Below are 19482 nucleotides of genomic sequence, written 5' to 3' on the forward strand. Positions count from 1 at the left end.
GTTCATATATATTTACAAAAACAAATGATTTGTGGGCTTTAACGAGGTTTCAGTCTTAGAGAACCTTTAGCGTTTTCTCTCGGCTGCCTTATTTCCCCACTGTGTTCAGTGCTCGGAAGTTGACTCCCCAGATACATTTTTTAAGTTTATTTTTGGTAAAATGTAGGACTTACAGGCATTTATCATGCCATTTACATTATAATTGCAACCATTTTATTAGTCCCATCCACAATTGTGATGTTTAGGGTTATTACATTAAAACATAAGAGGTGTTTTTTTACACGTTTATTATAAATCAAGTTCCACGGCTGATTCCAAGATCCATCTGCTGTCTTGAAACTGCACCTCGACTTGTGGATTCTGAGCCCGGCAGCTTAATTAACTGCTTATTGTGAATGTTACTCTCAGAAACCACAGAGTGTTGAGCAGGAAGTAAATGATTTTTAGTCTGGAAGCGACAAGACACAGAAATGGAAATTGATTGTTCTGTGTTGTACTTCCTGAACCTTACTGAACCTCTGTCATCTGCCTGAACCGTGCAAGCAATAAATAACTGTTTGCGGTTAATTCAACCATCAAATAGCCAAATAATTATTACCAAATCCCTATGCTGAGTCATCATTTTCCACCCTTTACACTTGGCACTAATGGCTTTGCCGTGGAGATCGGCTAAACACTTGGCCCCAAAATTAATACATCATGTCACTGACTTGGACCAATGAGCATATGGTAAATGTTTCATTTGGTTTTAAAGCTTAGAATGACTCACATGCAGAAACATTTTTAAAAAGTAATTACAGAGTAAGCCCTTATGACAGGTAAACGACAGACATTAATATTGTACATGAGCATGAGAAAATTGGGGCAAAAAATGACCAAGCACTTGACCTTGAAAGACTTTCTCATGTAATGTGATTAAAATCAGTGACTTAGAGTAATTACTGCCTTCACAACCCACTGTGAATGCAAGAAATGAGAAAAATACAACAGCTTATTCTTGCCACTTGAAAAAAAAATGCTGTGTTGTTTCGTAAAAGTGTTTCATTGTTTTGCAAAGATTTTGCCTGTTGGTGCCTGTAACAATGTGCTTCAGTCACATGCATGTTGCAATCAAAGTGACAACTGAACAAAAGTAATTGGTAGTTTAGTTTTAATCAGGTTAAAGTCTAGTAAACTAAGTATTGAAGCTTTAACATAGAGGCAGAGTGGTAACACGGAGCTGTCATTCCTGCCTCACAGTACCAGGGCCTGCACGAGGTTTGTATGTTCTCCCTCCATGTGTATTCATGGATTGATTGGTACCAGCAAGCTTTTGGAATGCAGAATAAGAGAAGAAGAAAAAGACCAGCTAATGAAGTGGGACTAATCAGTAGGAAAATGGCTGAGCGTGAAAATGACTGGAACAAAAACCTGCAGCCATGTGGGTCCCCAAGACTGACTTTGAGAATCACTGCTCTAGCTAACTTCAAGTTAATTCACTGAATGAACAGAAGGGCTTTTAAAACCTGACCAAGAACTACTTCACATACTACCCCAGAGAATAACTTCCAGAGTCAGTACTAGGCTTTGGAACCATAAGGACTTCCATACTATCACTCCCTTTAACATCTCCAGGTCCTCCATCCTGCTTGTTATAAATATTAACAGGCAGCCCTTTATACCGCAATGGGTCTCTTGCTGTCACCCTAACTAGTAGGAAACTGCTGTTCCATTACCCAGTATCCACCACTGTCTTTCCATTATATAGTCACTTCCAAATTTAAAGAACGCTGGGGCTATTTCCATATGCAAATGTCATCATGCCCCACCCTTGCCCCCTTGTGCTGGTGTCTAGGTAACATTGGTGCAATTTTATGGCCTTCTTTGTTATATTTCCAGCCGTAACCAGGTTCATCTACAAACTCCACACAGTCAATACTCAGCTCCAGTCACCCGGAGCTGTAAGGTGACGGTGTTAACCACTTAACAGCCTTAACAGTCATATTACAGCGAGAACTAGCCAGAGTACCTTGTCAGTATAAATTAGTAGGGAAAAAGTTTCTTTTGGAAATTCAACATGACTAAATGCTACCCATAGGATTAGACAAAAAGGTACTGTTAGTCAAAACCTGTAATCCAGAAAGATAATGAAACTATTATCCACATTATTTGAGAAGAAAATGCTCTCCCTAATTATGGTCTTTAAAATCACACTCCCATTGCCTGATTGTAATTGCACTCCCTCCTCCTGAAATGACATATAGCCTATATTTTACGTTAGACCAATGGAAAGGCACATGTAAAATTTTGTGAAAATCAGTTCAGCTGTTTTTGTGCGATTATGGAACAAACAAACACACATCCATACTGCTTACCATTTTACATATATAGATTTCATGGCATACAATACAATGCAATACGATTTATTTTGTATAGCCCAAAATCACGTAGGAGTGCTGCAATGGGCTTTAACAGGCCCTGTTTTTTGACAGCCCCCCAGCCTTGACTCTGTAATAAGACTATGAAAAAACTCCCTAAAAACATCCTTGTTGGGAAAAAATAGTGCAAATCACAGGGATGGCAATTCAGAGAGAGACCCCTTTTCAGGTAGGTTGGGAGTGCAGTAGGTGTCAAAAAAATAGGGTAAATATAATATAATACAATACACAGAACAAACCACAAGTAATCCTCAATACAATACAATACAAAAGAACAATAGTAATTGTACAAGAACAGAGCAAAATCCAAGAGTAGATTATATCACATAATATAATTCTGCTTTCCGATTTGAGTCCTGGAGATCTCGGCCATCAGGCTGCTGGATATTCCACAGCTGAGTCTGTTGGGCCGGCCTCCATCAGGGATGACTTTTCCTTAGGCAGGCAAACAACTTGGCATTAGGGCAGTGGCACCAAATACCACACGTGAGTACCAAGAAGAGAAACAGAATAGGTGAGGGTTATTAATACATTTAAATTATCATATTACTTATGTTTTAGCTCTAGTGACTAACAACAGAGATGCAGTATGCATAGTTAATCAGCAGCTCTAATCAGGTTATGCTAAACTGAAGAAGTGAGTCTTCAGTTGGGATTTGAAAGCTGAGACTGAAGGGGCATCTCTTGTAGTAGCAGGCAGACCATTCCACAGCTTTGGGGCCCTGTAACTGAAAGCTAAACCTCCCATTGTTATTTTATTAATCCTTTGAATCATAAGCAGACCAGCATCTTGAGATCTTAGTGTGATCTCTGGTTTGTAGGCAACAATAAATTCAGATAAGTAAGTCGGACCTTGGCCATATAAGGCTTTATATGTTAAAAGTAGAGTTTTGAAATCTGTAGAACCAGAGATGTGTTTGTATTGTCTTGTTCTTGCAAGAATTCTTGCAGCAGCATTTTGGATTAACTGGAAGCTCTATAAAGTACAATTTGAACATCCAGTGAACACCGCAATGCAGTAGTCAATCCTACTACAACAACAACAGCATTTACTTATATAGCTCATTTTCATACAAATGATGTAGCTCAAAGTGCTTTACAGGATGAAGAAAAAAAAAAGACAAAAGACAGAAATAAAATGAGGTAATACTAATTAACACAGAATAAAAGTTAGGTCTGGAGAAAAAAACAAAATCTGCAGGGCTTCCAGGCCACGAGACCACCCAGCCCCCTCTAGGCATTCTACCTAACATAAATGATCTCAATCAGTCCTTATGGTTTTCAAGCTCCACAATTTTTATTTATTTATTTATTTCCACTAGAAATCCATCCATCCATTATCCAACCCGTTTATCCTAACTACAGGGTCACAGGGGTCTGCTGGAGCCAATCTCAGCCAACACAGGGCACAAGGCAGGAAACAAACCCCGGGCAGGGTGCCAGCCCACCACAGAGCACGCACACACACCAGGGACAATTTAGAATTGCCAACGCACCTAACCTGCATGTCTTTGGACTGTGGGAGGAAACTCGCGCAGACATGGGGAGAACATGCAAACTCCACGCAGGGAGGACCCAGGAAGCAAACCTTGGTCTCCTAACTGTGAGGCAGCAGCACTACCCACTGCGCCACCGTGCCGCCCTACTAGAAATAAATGAATGAGTTAATTTCCCAACATTTTGAAAATGAAAGAAACATATTTTGGACAGTTTTATAATGTTCACTTTAAATGACATGCCAAAGATAACACCTAGATTACAGGCTGATTCAGTAAAATTAATGGTGATTCCAACTGAGTGAAATGATGACAAAATATTGTGTTGTGATCAGTATTACTCCCTCCAGTAATTAACATCTCTGTTCTATCTCTGTTTAAACTGTGGTAAAGTGAAGATCAGCTTCTGCACCTTTGTTGCCCAATTTGGTTTTCATTAGCATCTGGACTACATTAAAAGAAATACTGGGGAATAGTATTTTTGAGTGGGATGACTTATTTTGGTTGCATTTTGTAAAAAATTGTAGATATTTTCCACAATGAAAAGTAATATAATATAAGCCCTTCCCACATTCTCTTTAAGATAATGCAAACTAAAGTTAATATACGAGAAAACAGAGTGCACAGGTAAAACCATAGAGATATAAGGGAAATATGCAAACTCCACACACAATAGAAGTGGGCCTGGATTTGAACCCAGGATTGTGAGGTAGCAGTGCTACTCTGTGTGCCACCACAGCACCTTGAACACTTTGCTTTGTGCTAATTGTAGAATTTATAAATGTATGACTGATGGTTGATATTTTTAAATCATGTTGATTTTAGATCCCAGAGGGCTATACAGTAGAATCAGCAGGTATGTTAGTCATGGAAATGTAGTCAGAGCACAGCCCACTATGAACATTAACACATTAGCTGAACAAAAATACTGTTTTTAACCCTTACATTTCACCATTAAATTGTGTTTGAGTTAAAAAAAAAAGTTTACACTTCCTCAGATCAATGCAAAATTCATTTTTTACATTGTTGTGCTGGTGAGTTTAGAATGTTCAGATGGTAGAATATAAACTGAAATGCCACTGTCACTGTTTGGCAGCTTTTTTATTTTAAAAATGATCAGAAATACATTTTACTTTTTTTTTTTTTTATAAATTTTATTACAATCCATACATAGCAATCAAGTTTTTACAAAAAAAAGAATTATGTTAAGAACAGATCGATCCCCACCCTGAGAGAGAGAGCAAGCCAAGCGTGTAAAATTTAAGGCTTGTAAAAATACCTAAATTAATAAATTCTCTGTGCTTTATAAACTTATTTTAAAATATTACTGATTAGATCCTGCCATGTTTTGAAAAAAGTCTGTACAGATCCTCTAACTGAGTATTTGATTTTTTCCAATTTCAAATAATATAACACATCAGTTTCCCACTGACTTAAAAGAGGAGAGTTTGGGTTCTTCCAGTTTATCAGAATAAGTCTGCGTGCCAACAGTGTAGTGAATGCAATCACAATTTGTTTGTCTTTCTCCACTTTAAACCCCTCTGGAAGAACCCCAAACACAGCTGTTAATGGGTTAGGAGGGATTGTGAGTCCAAGGCTGTCTGACAGGTAATTAAAATTTTTTGTCCAGAATAATGTTAATTTGGTGCAGGCCCAGAACATGTGACCTAGTGAGGCTGGGGCTTGGTTGCAACGTTCGCAGGTTGGATCATGCCCTGGAAACATTTTGGAGAGTTTTAGTCAAGACAGATGTGCTCGATATATAATTTTGAGTTGTATAATTGTATGCTTTGCGCATATGGAGCTTGAGTGAATTCTCTGCATTGCTACTTTCCACTCCTTTTCTGATATATTAATTGAGAGGTCATTTTCCCAGTGTCCTCTTGGATCTTTGAAAGGAAGGGATTGTAAAATGATTTTATATATTGTAGAGATGGAGTCTAATCCTTGAAATTGAGCAATATTTTTCCAGCGTGGATGAGGGTGCAAGATGAGGAAAATCTGGAAGGTTCTGTTTAACAAAGTTCCTGATTTGAAGATAGTGAAAGAAATGTAGCTGGAATGTTAAATTTGGAATGTAATTGTTCATAGGATGCAAAGACGTTGTCTATATAAAGATCTCTAAGCAAGTTAATTCCAAATTTTTTCCAGATATTAAAACTGCATATGTTTGTGAAGGTTGAAAGAGGTGGTTCTTTTGCAGGGTGCCACAGATAGAAGCTTCTCCGTCTTAAAATGCTTTCTACATTGGTTCCAGATTCTAAGTGAGTGGAGCACAATTGGGTTATTAGTGTATTGCCGATAGCGTGTGTTTATTGGAGCACAGAGCAGGAATACAAAGAAGTACTGCAGGATTTTACTTCTATTGCGGTCCATGCCTGTGTATGTTCTTCTATTTGTGTCCAGGTTCTTATCGCCTGTATATTTGCTGCCCAGTAATAAAACTGGAAGTTAGGTAGAGCCATGCCGCCTTCTGCCTTTTGTCTTTGTAGGGTCGCTCTTTTGATGTGTGGATGTTTTAAATTCCAAATAAATGAGGTTATTGTTGAATCTAATTGCTTAAAGAACGATTTATTAATGTATATTGGGATGTTTTGAAATAAAAAGGAGCTTAGGAAGAATATTCATCTTAACAGTGTTAATTCTTCCAGCTAGTGTGAGATGAAGGGTTGACCATCTATGCAAGTCTTGTTTAATTTTTTCCATGCAGACGCACGAAATTTTGTTGATAAAGAGCTTTATGTTTACTTGTGATGTTTACCCCGAGGTATTTAAACTGTTCTGCAATGATAAAAGGTAGGGTGTCTAATCTAATATTATATGCTTGAGAATTCACTGGAAAGAGTACACTTTTATTCAGATTAATTCTGAGACCAGAGAGCTTTTGAAATTCTGTGAGTGCTGCTAAGACTGCAGGCACAGAATTTTCTGGGTCCGATATATACAGTACCATGTCATCTGCATATAATGAGATTTTCTGTTCCAGTCCTTCTCTGCTAATCCCCTTTATCTGATCAGTATTTCGACAATGTATTGCCAGTGGTTCAATGGCAATGCAAACAGCAGCGGTGACAAAGGGCATCCTTGTCTTGTGCCACGTTCTAGTTTAAAGTAGTCTGAGCAAATGTTATTGATGCAAACTGAAGCTTCTGGGTTAGTATACAGTAATTTAATCCATGCACAAATGTTCGGGCCAAACCCAAACTTCTCCAAAATAGTAAAAAGGTATTTCCATTCAATCATGTCGAATGCTTTTTCTGCATCCAATGATAATAATATTTCTGGGGTGTTTGATTTAGTTGGTGAGTATATTACATTAAACAGGCGTCGAAGATTTGAAGATAAGTGTCGGCCCCTAATAAATCCAGTTTGGTCTTGTGATATTACCAAGGGGAGCACTTTCTCTATCCTTCTAGCTATGATTTTAGAGAGTATTTTAACGTTGTTATTCAGAAGTGAAATTGGTCTGTATGATGCACATTGTAATAAGTCCTTATTTTGTTTTGGAAAGACAGTGATTAGTGCTTGGCGAAAGGTTTGTGGAAGAGATTGGTTATCTCTGGCTTCTGTAAATGTTGCTAATAGGAGGGGAGCTAGCTGAGCTGAGAATTTCTTGTAGAATTCTGCAGGGTAGCCATCAGGGAAATACATTTTTCATGTCCTCCAGTGCAAGTAAACAGTGGGGTGTTTGTATTTATAAATAAATGAGGTGGCCATCACTGATTTTGTGTTGTTAATGACTCAATTGCTGCATGCTTTCTCCTTCTTAGACATTTACTAAGTTACAGTGTATATTTATATTAAGCTTAAATTGCACGTCTGTATTAAAAAGAAAAAGTATCAGAATCATTTTTTTCTTTTGCCTCAGAAATTCTCAGTCATGTAAAAAAGTAAGTACACACCATGCTTTGTTTAACATTTCTGGACATATCAAGAGGTGATATAATGGACATCATGCCACATTTACATTTTGTAGTCTGTTAAATATTTTAAATAAACAAAAATGCTAATTTTACATGCGGAAAAGGCAAGTCCACCCCTCCATTTACCACTACCTCAAATACATCAAATTAGAATTAGGTGCAGATGATCAGAACATAATTAGAGAGGATCCTGTCTGAATCTGTCTTTTTTTAAACCTCAGACGTTTAGATGATGTTATCATCATGATTTCATTGAAAGAGCTCTCTCAAGATGCCTATGATTCATTGATGGGATTTAAAAAGATCTCCAATCAACTGGAAACAAATCCTCCCACTGTCCAGAAGATCATCTACAAGTGGAGGAAATATCAAACAGCTGATAGCTTGTCCAAGCCAGGCCATCACAGTAAGTTTGGCCCAAGAGCAGAACATAAGATTCTGAAACAAGTCTCTAAGAACTGCAGAATTTCATCATAAGTAAGTAGCTCTAGCCACTGTTAAAGTAAAAATGCACGAGTCTGCCATTAGAAAAATTTAGCACACATTAGAGCATCATGGGAGGTGTGCTAGGAAGAAATGAAAGAAAATCAGTGCAAGACTGAAGTTTGCCCATCAACACCTAAATAAAGACCAGGACTTCTATAATAAAGCTGCAGACTGAGAGGCATGAAGAGAATGTGCTCTGGATTCAAGAGGCAAAGACAGAATTTCGCTAGAAGAACTTGATAGCAACTGTAAAGCATGGTGGTGGAAATGTTAAGGTTTTGGGCTGCCCACCGTCAAAGAATCCACTAGGAATTCTTCGTTGCACCAGAATGTGCTTCATGATAATGAGACCCTGTCTGTGATTGAAGCTCAATCAAAAGTGGACATTGCAACATGACAATTACCTTAAATGTACCACGAAATGTACAAGGAATGGTTGAAAAGAGAGAAATCACCACGTCAAAGTCCTGATCTGAATCCCATCTAAAATCCTGCAGGGGGGATTTGAAACAGGCTGTGGATGCAAGGCACCACTCAAACATTGCACAGACGTCTGCATGGAGGAGTGAGAAAATTTTCTCAAAGTCAATGTCAAAGACTGCTAGACAGTTCTAAGGAATGCCAACTTGAGGAGACGATGCCAGCTTTCAGAGCCAAGGGTGGATTTATTTTTTCCACAGATAGAAATGATATATCTGTTCATTTTTCAATTACCTTTGTTTAAAGATACTGCCATTTCCTAATCCAGACCAAGGCCTTGGGTCTTGGGTTAGGCTTTATTGGAGGAGTGTTGGCAGCTGGAGTCTATCCCATCTAGCATAGGACACAAAGCGAGATCGAACTCTGGATAGGGGGCCAATCCATTGTAGGGCAAACACACACACACACACCCACCAAGCACACACTAGGGCCAATTTAGCATTACCAGTTCACCTAACCTGCATGTCTTTGGACAGTGGGAGAAACCAGAGGAAACCCACGCAGACACGGGGAGAACATGCTACTCTGGTCTCCTAAATGTGAGGCACCAATGCTAACACTGCGCCACTGTGTCGTCCTCTAAAGATACTGTTAAATTGAAAATCAGATTTTGTTATGTTCACATATTTTAAAAAAGAAAACAAAAATATCACAGGATGAGCTTACTTTTTTCACATAACTGTATGTGTAATCTCTTGCGGAATTCTGTTTAAACAGAAGCAAAGCAACAAATCAGGAGCTCAAGCACAACTCTGTTAGAGTGCAAAGGTCAAGTGCAGTGTGATCAAGGATACTTAGTGTATTTGTATTGTGCTGTTTAAATGAAAATATTTGGCACCGGGAAAATTTCAAAGTTTAATAAACCCAAAAGAACATTTTAATTCAAATACAAAAAAATAGATTTGCCTTTAGCACAATAAATAAAGTGAAAAGAAAATGTAATCTAAAAGCCTTTAGAATCTTTAAATAAAGACATTAATTTTCACAGTAAAATTTAAACACTTAACATCACATTTAAAGCACATTGAAAAATGTTAATGTATAAATGCATGCTTTCCTGAATATCTGTCTTTCAGCTAAAGTCAGAATGATTTTTCTATTTAAAATTGTCTCTGTGCCATCTCATTTAAAAGTACCTCAATGCAGGCCTGTTTTGAAGCAAGCTGACATAGGGTGCCATCTAATGGAAAACGCAGCAATTACTCTAATGATTTCTAATTGGCTAACAGCTGTTTCTGTTCTTTCTTTAAGAGATTACCAAATGATATGCCTGCATACAGTTGGGCTATATTAGAACCCTCTCCAGCAATGTCTTTATTCAGTTAGTGAGACTGAAAATATACTACCATATTTATTAGAGGCCTTCTTGACTCCTACAAATAAATTTCAAAACAGATTCATGCCAACAAAGTTCACTGCAGCATCTAAGCCCAATTCTCTGGTGCTGCACGGTGGCAGTGCTAACAACAACTCCACTGCCACCTTATTTTGTATACACAGACTATCAATATTATACAGAACAGATCCACATTAATTTTTAATTCAAAAGATCAATTGATTAATTCATTTTTCCGTACTAAATATTTTTTTACATGGAATGTTTTTTGAAACGTGTCACCTTCGTGCTTACTGCCTGCCAGTGACTGGCTTTGCGCTTGCTATTCTTTTGCCAGAAAATGATGAAGGAGAGCCAAACAGATCATTATCCTCCATATGTAAATTGTACTGGAGAAGCTGTTATTTAATGTATTGATTTGTTAGCTGTGGACAGCATCAAATAATTGATTTCTAAAGACTTGTATTTAACTCACTCACTCACCTCAGATCAAGAGAGATTTTAAGCCAAGAATGGGAGCTGACCTGAATAATCAGATGTCACTAAGGGTTGTGCTCCAGGTTCATGTGCATCAGGCCACAGAGGAGAATGTCGAAAATTCAACACTGTGAGAAAACAAAAAGCTAAAATAGCTTTAATCCATTCTGAATCTCATTAGAACAAGGTGACTGAAACTTAACAATTAATTTAAATATTCAGAGCTGGAGGTAGCAGAGTTAAAGATGTTACGATTTTCATTGGATGTGACGAGGATGGACAGGACTAGGAATGAGTACATTAGAGGATCAGCTCAAGTTGGACGGTTGGGAGACAAAGTCAGAGAGGTGAGATTGCGTTGGTTTGGACATGTGCAGAGGAGAGATGCTGAGTATATTCAGAGAAGGATGTTAAGGATAGAGCTGCCAGGGAAGAGGAAAAGAGGAAGGTCTAAGAGAAGGTTTATGGATGTGGTGAGAGAGGACATGCAGGTGATGGGTGTGACAGAACAAGATAAAGAGGAGATAAAGAGATGGAAAAAGATGATCCGCTGTGGCAGCCCACAACGGAAGCAGCTGAAAGAAGAAGAAAAAGGAGCGCAGTGACACAATCATACGTAAACCACTGTTCTACGCATTTGAGATGTGTTTCTGTCTGCTTTGGTATCTTTCTGTCATTTTGACTGTTGCTTCACTAGATGCATAACAATAGGAAGGCGAGTTTAGATAAGCATTGTGGTCTATGTATATACTGCGTGCTAAAGCACTGCAGCTATATTCTGGCATGGCATGTTTGCTTTTCAGTTAGACAGTAATGTTAACTTTAGATATTTGTATAGACATACCATCAGAAAGTGCATGCTATCCAGCCTTGTCCGTGCTTCCACTGGTGTTGTTAGGCAGATTTCCTGATTCAGGTGCTTTTGAGTACTGAAATCTGAATCTTCTATGGCTGTTAGATATCCATCCATTATCCAACCCGCTATATCCTAACTACTGGGTCACGGGGGTCTGCTGGAGCCAATCCCAGCCAACACAGGGCACAAGGCAGGAAACAAACCCTGGGCAGGGCACCAGCCCACCGCAGCTGTTAGATATCAGCTGTCTTAAAGGCAGTCATTCTCACCTCCATTTGATGGGTTGTGACACATTGGTTACTTTGAATGCATATTTTACAATTCATACTTTTCATGAACATAGCTCCCAATTCTTTCAAACTTACATCGACTCCTACACTGTCATCAAAACTGAACAACAGGGGTTTCAGTTTCAGATTTGTAAACTTTGCATTAGGGATACTCAATCTGTAATATACCAGTTCACAATAACTCAGGCTGCATATGTGTCCCTTCTAATTACAGCTTAAAAATGCCGAACTTTTCTCTACATTTGTGGCTGCACATACAATTGTGAGACAGTATGACATACCTTAAGATGCAGCCAAAGAGAAACAAGCTCATCATGTGTAACTGTATATCAAATTCTCAAGTAATTGTTCATTAATAATGTAACAATGTACTTGTCTCTGTTGTTTGCATAAATGTGTGTCATATTATTTACTAACAGCAAAGTTGAGGCTGGTAGGATTTAGGTTTATCACCGTGGTTCTGTCCAGAAACTGTCTGTAAGTCAGCAACTAGATTTCCAGCCTGGTCAGTCTTTAGCTTTTGTTCTGAGACACTGCTGACCAATCTGAACCTAATGTTTATTTTAACAATAATATTTTCTTCTAGGTGTCTGCCTGATGGATTCCTCTCGGCCTATAACTGGATGCTTAGCTACAGCGTAAGTGACAGTAATCTTACTTCTTTACATAAATAAATTGAAAACAACCTCATAGCACTGATGCATTCCTTCAGGGTGCAAAACAATAATTTAAGCTTTAAGGACTATTCTAGGCGGCATAGTGATGTTGTGCCACACTGTACCTGGATTCCAGTTCAGTCTTAGCCTTGCATATGGAATTTGTACATTTCCTTCTGTTCCCATAGATTTCAACTGGTTTCCTACCAAAGTTCAAGCACAGGCTATGAGGTTAAATGGCAACTAGACTGCAGTAGAATAGCATTGTACCCCAGATTGGTTCCATCTTTGTGTTAATTGTTCCCAGGAAGAGCTGTGAAAACCCAGCGGGTATTTACTGGAACAATGAAAAAATGGATTGAAGGCTAATTTGTTCTGAACTGTTATAATTGTTAGGCTGTGACATTAAGTATTATAACTATAAATGTACCTGGATTCAACGTTTAAAATATTAATTTAACTTCTTCTATAAACCATTTAATCTATGCTCTTAACACTCCACCTGAAAAATGATATTTTTTATGTTGCTTACCCCGTGTAGTCTGTAGTGATAGCCAAGAAAATTTCTAATATGTCATGTCTGCATGCACAGTATTATGGGAGTTGGTGTTTTTGGTTTTATCTTCTATGCTGAGTTTTCTGGAATTAAGTATTGATAGTACTTCAGCAAAAACTATGTGTATTTTGTAAATTATGAGCATATGGATGGATAATGGATATGCGCATTATGTGACACTAGTTACGTGACCATTTCTTGTCTAGGGACATTTTTCACATTTTATATATATGCCGTTACACAGAACTGGTCATCATTCCATTCCATTACATCATAAACTTTTTTGTCTACATTTGGTATGAAAACATGAGATAACATTTTTTTTTTAGCCATCACTAAAATCTGCCTGGGGTACATAATGTATAAAAAAATATAATTTTGGGTGGAGTATTCCTTTAATGTTTCAGTGTAAAAGAAAATCAATGCAAGACGCAAGCTTGCTAAGATATAAGAGAGACACAGTGTGTTGAATGTGTTTGACTTTCTGATGTTCTGTAAAGAAAGTGTAAAACAAATATGACAAAAATACAACCCATAAAGAATGAACTGATCAACTGTAGTTTAAGATATATTGAATAGCAAAGTTAAGAGTTGACTCTATTGTTATTTTCTTTAAAAACATTTTTTATTATAATCTGAAATGACTAGCAGGTGGTTGACACCAAAGCTTGACCCTAGCCGGGGTGCTCTCTGTGTACAGTGTAAATGTTTTCAGTGTATTATTGTATCATTTTGTCAGCATTGTGTTATTTTCCACATCTAAAAGAGACATTGATTAGGTTGATCAATAGCTCAGTGATTTTTTCCTATGATTGACTGGCATCCCATCCAAGTCTTTTTCCTGCTTTGCACATCGTGTCTCCTTGATGGGCTTCCTTGATGGGCTTCAGGCTCTACAGTCTGCAATGGAATAAGAATGTTTAAAAAGTAAATGAATTAATTCACTACCTCGGTGGTATGGAGATGCAGCAGGTACTACTGTTGTCTCTCGGCTATAGGTACTCACAGTAGATTTACTTCCTGGCATTTCATGGAGCTTTCAAGTTCTCCGTCCTGCTTGTGTAGGTTTTCCCCTGGTAGTTAACTGAGCATTTGCTCTGATGGCCACAATTCTACCTAGGGCTGCATCCTGTCTGCAGCCTGCTGCTACTGGAATAGGCTCCAGCCATTACAAAGCCTGTGATGAAATAAAAGAGTATGGATAAAGGCATGGTGGGATTATTACTTATATTGCTTTCTTTTTGGTGGATACGTTATGACTGCTAGTTAGTAGTGCTGTCTCCTAGCTTCAGGAATCTGACTTAATTTTCCTGTCCAATCACTGTCTTTAATTACAGTGTTTATATTTTACCGTACAACCCCTAGTTTGTTCCCACATGCTAAAGATGTCAGTTAGATTAAATGATGACTCCAATTTAGTGTAGAGCTATTCATTTTGGGTGTACATATGGAAATGGATCTTAATCCAGTCAGTATCAGGTGAAATTAAAGAACTAAGCCTGGATGGAGCACAATTCCATCACAGGGCACACTCACAGAGCTAGTTTGGAGTCATCAGTTAAACCATTTCTGTGTGTCTTTTGTTGGCATTGAATTGTTAATTGTTCTTAGCAAACATATCAGTAAAAAGTTCTTTGCACTTTGTTCACTATGTAACATGCATGTCAAACAATAAGTGAAGTCAGCTTTGTCATCCTGCCATATACAGAGTACACTGCAGAGATTAAATGATATCTCTCTAGGACAACAGTGCAACACGATATAAAAAGAATAAATAAAAAAATCTAAGGTCAAATTTTCAGTGCAGGAGTTTTCTGTACAAAACATGTAGCAATGAGGATAGAATGAGCAGAGATAGAAGCAGAAACAGTAACATGAAGTTAACAGCTTGTTGACCAGAAGAAAAATATCTATGCATCTGTTATAGTGCGGGTTCTAACAGACAGACTCATAACAGCAAGATGTTTGTTAGAATTATACAGTAAATTAAAGTGCAGAAGTCCCAAAACTGTATCTGGAGGGAGTTTGCAACAGTGCATATATGTACTACAGCATGTAGTAAAGGGTGTTGTACCGTGTTAGCCATTATGAATGTAGAGAAAAGCCAAGCAAAATGACACTTTTTATCGACTAACTAAAAAGATTACAATATGCAAGCTTTTAAGGCAACTCAGGACCCATCTTGCCTGAAGAAGGGGCCTGAGTTGCCTCGAAAGCTTGCATATTGTAATCCTCTTAGTTAACCAATAAAAGGTGTCATTTTGCTTGGCTTGTCTCTGTACTACAGCATGTAACATAACACAAGATCGGTCCAATAAACTTCATTTGACTTGACAGTGCAGTGCCTTACTCAGTAGGCTACAATAGGTTATCAGGAAGGACTATAAGATGAATACTTGGTGCTAAACTGTTAAAACGTGTATTGATGCTTAAATTCATTGCACACATATTGAAGTACTAGGCTGGTGGAGGCTTTGTAATCAACCTCTGTACAGTATGTTATGTACTGTGCCAGACTGCTTTGTCACTACATCTCCACCAGAGGGCAGCAAATGACTACTAAAGGTTGTGATATCAGCATCGCCAGAGACATTGTGACATTTATGCATTTGGTTGACACTTTTATTCAAAGTGTCTTACAAATCATAACTTGGGATACAGTCCACTGCCAGAGCCACAAGGCCACAATACATACACTAGTTCATTGTTAGCCACTTAGCAATAATATTTGGCTTTAAAGTCAAATGACAAATTTAATATACTGTATTGCCAGCTTAGATCTAAGCTGGCAATACAGTATATTAAATTTGTTATTTGACTTTAAAGCCTGGAGATACAACTGAGTCCTGAAAGAAAATCAAGGCTTATGCATCATACCAGAAGGCATAACAAGTATCTCTCCATCACACAATGTGAAAAATTTTTTTTCAATTTCTAGCCCCTATATCACCACAAAAGTTGCTCAGACACATTCATCCATCCATTTCTGACCTCGCTTATTCACATTCAGGGTTTAATGGAGACAGAGGTTATCCTGGCAGCATCAGTTGCAAAGCCAAAGTCTGTACTGGATGAGAACTAGTCTAGTCTTGCAGGACCAGACGTGTACTATCATTCACTTTTACCTCAAGTCCAGGTATGTCTTCAAATGCTGAAATATAATTTGGTTCTTCTCTTGCAACAAGTTATGCTGGTGTATAATATCTGCAATGTGGTCTCTGCATACACAACACACTTTATATGATCAACAGGGTTTGTTCTGGGAGAATTTCAGCTACAGGTGGTTGTACCGTCGTAACTAACTAGTTTTCTATCAGCAAGATGATGCTGACAAGAGCACCTTTACGTTTTGCTGTTTAAATCACAACCCCTGGCTTGAGTTTCACCTTTGTGAAGCACTCAGTTAGCTTAAAAATGTCACAGTCAGCTATCTATCTAATTGTTCCTCCTCACATTTAATTCAGTTTCATTCACGGTTGTCACCAGACATATAATATATACATCTGGTACTGTGAGACTCGGAGCAGTTGACAGTAGAGCACACACATGGACAAATAATCCTGATCATAAAAAGCCAATTTAAAGTTTCTAAACTGCTTACTATGTTAATCTTGCGATGAGGGAAGATAACAAGTACATTTGATTATATCTATGCATTAAAGCTTTTCTCAGTCTCTCTATAACGCAGTCCTAGCCACTAGGGAACAGTAAGTGCACAAATACAGTCACAGGTTCAAAACAGAGGTTTTTAATTTAAAAAATACCTCACAAAGATTGCTCGCAAAGGTTGTGCAAGAAATTACAAGCACAATTCTTCTTCCTTCCTTGTCCACCTCCGTCCAGTGAGTGTTGCCTTCCTTCCTCCAGACTCTGATTCCACTGGAGGAGGCTGGATGGCTTCATTTTACGTCAGACCTGGAAGTACTTATGGTGCAAGGGCACAACCTGATGGAAGCACTTCTGGTTCAAGTGGAAGCCCCGAAAAACAGGGATCATGAATCCGTGCAGCACCCATGGGACCCAGCAGGGCTACAACAACAACAACATTTATTCATATAGCACATTTTCATACACAAAAATGTAAGTCAAAGTGCTTTACATAATGAAGAATAGAAAAATAAAAGACAGTAAGAAAATAAAATAATTAATTAATTAACATAGAATAAGTAAGGTCCGATGGCCAGGGTGGACAGAAAAAACAAAAAAAAAACTCCAGATGGCCGGAGAAAAAAAATTAAATCTGCAGGGATTCCAGACCATTAGACCTCCCAGTCCCCTCTGGGCATTCTACCTCACATAAATCAAACAGTTCTCTTTGTATTTAGGGTTCTCACAGAAGGACTTGATGATGATGGTCACGTAGACTTCTGGCTTTCAGTCCATCAATGTTGGAGCATGATGCTTTGAGTAGGCCACCACCACAAAGAAACCGGAAAAAGAAACAGAAGAGAGACTAGGGGCTAGATCATGACACAACAACTCCCATCATGCCCTGCCATGTACCCACATGGTTACTGAGGTCCTGGAATGCTGCCATCTAGTAGATGAAAATAAACGTATTCCAGAATAGCAGCATTTGCCCACTGCTGTTTTGTTTTGTCCTACCATCCTGCTAAGGGTCCCATACCCATACTGTACAGGATGCCAGTCCATCACTGTCTTTCCATTCTGGCTTCCCAGGATGCCTGGCACTTACACTAGTTAGTATTCTGACATAAACATTTCTGATACCAGTTCTAGCTTAAATGATAACGGGACAACTAACTCCAAAAGAAAATCAAACTTTACTGTGCATAGTGTCAGGTTATTTGTGTTTTCACTCTGTGTCCGCTAGAGGGCAACAAACGTCTTTTAAAATGCTCAGCAAAGTATCCCCAGTATTTTAGATCCATTACGTCACATCCATGTATTTTACTGGCACTGCCATAATTTGCTTTACAGTCTGACACCTTATTCACTAAACCACACTGTGTACAGTAGCCATCTGTAAATTTTACACATCTACATAATCCAGTTTTAAGATCTCGGGGGCAAAGTAAATTTAATATTCATGAACCATTGGGCAAAAGTCAAGACCAAACACTGAACAGCATTCCAGTACACAGCGGGGCACTGTCAAGTACTCAACCACTAACATACAGTATACTAGGCTAATTTGCAGTCAACAGTTGACATAAAATACATGTCTTTGGGATTAAGTGAGTGTTGTTAACTGGGGATTACTCAGCACAAGCAGTCTCAAAATATCTCTCAAAAATGACCAGTAGAAGTGGTAAATTGGTCAAAACCCGGGTATTGACAGGGCAAACACAGAATCTTTATAAATAACATTTTGGTTTATTTTCAAAAATTCCCAGAGGCACAAAATCAAAACTCCTTTGAGCATAAGAGGCAAAAAGGAGTTGACTATAGCACAAGAGCAAATCGAAAGCAGACAAGTCCCAATACCGATATTCAGAGGCAAAGTGAAAAAACAGCAAGCAACTTGTTCAAAATCCTGAGAATCACAATAAGCAAAAAGCACAGCAAAATCCCACTCCTTATAGCATTTCAATGAAGTGAAACGAGATACTGTGAGATACCCTCTGCCTTTATAGGGCTGTGGGCAGTGATGGGCAGGCGGCCTCACCTCTTGGAAAACCACCCACAAAACACAAGGAGCATAACACAATACACACTGGCATAAAGAAACTAAATAATCAACACTGGTATCAAAGGTGATGGACAAATTAAGCATAAAAACAGCATTTGTCCACCAGAAAGGGGGAAACCCTGTGTGAACTATAACAGTGAGAGGCAGACAAAGTCTCCTGAAGCTGTGAGGCAGCAGCACTACCCTTTAAGCCAGAGCTGCCCACATTAGTTTATTGGTACTCTGTTGATACTCCAACGTAAATAGTTTGTACAACTTTTCTAAAACATTTTTTTTTTTTTTATTAATTTTATTACAATCCATACAAAGCAATCAAGATTTTACAAAAAGAAAAATTGAGTTAAGAACAGATCGATCCCCACCCCTGAGAGATAAAACATTTATTTTTGTATGAATGCAATTCATCTACAGTGACTGAAGTGGCTATGGGACAACAAGAGGTGAATCAGGTTCTGCTAGACATTCAGCCGTTGCACATTTTGTGACACTTTACCTGGATAGTTTTAGTCCTTTGAGTAGATGGATAGATAGATAGATAGATAGATAGATAGATAGATAGATAGATAGATAGATAGATAGATAATCAATCCTAAAGATAGATACGTTATTAATCCCAAGGGGAAATTCACATACTCCAGCAGCAGCATACATAAAGAACAATATTAAATTAAAGACTATTAAAAATACAGTTATAACAGACAATAACTTTGTATAATATTAACGTTTACCCCGCCAGGTGGAATTGAAGAGTCACATATTGTGGGGTCTCCTCAGTCTGTCAGTGGAGCAGGACGGTGACAGCAGTTTGTCGCTGAAGCTGCTCCTCTGCCTGGAGATGATCCTGTTCAGTGGATGT

The 19482-nt window shown here is 38.3% G+C and overlaps 1 protein-coding gene across 6 annotated transcripts in view; it reads left to right on the forward strand.

The window, feature by feature from the left end:
* Positions 1–19482, forward strand: part of LOC120516555 (spectrin beta chain, non-erythrocytic 1) — a 256791-nt gene that overhangs the window by 223835 nt on the left and 13474 nt on the right. For all 6 annotated transcript variants that reach the window (XM_039738310.1, XM_039738308.1, XM_039738311.1 and 3 more), the window contains one exon: positions 12348–12399. In XM_039738310.1, coding sequence (XP_039594244.1) covers positions 12348–12399 — 52 coding nt within the window. The remainder of the gene's footprint in view (positions 1–12347; positions 12400–19482) is intronic.

This window comes from Polypterus senegalus, chromosome 16 (assembly GCF_016835505.1).
Source record: "Polypterus senegalus isolate Bchr_013 chromosome 16, ASM1683550v1, whole genome shotgun sequence".
Classification (NCBI taxonomy): domain Eukaryota; kingdom Metazoa; phylum Chordata; class Cladistia; order Polypteriformes; family Polypteridae; genus Polypterus; species Polypterus senegalus.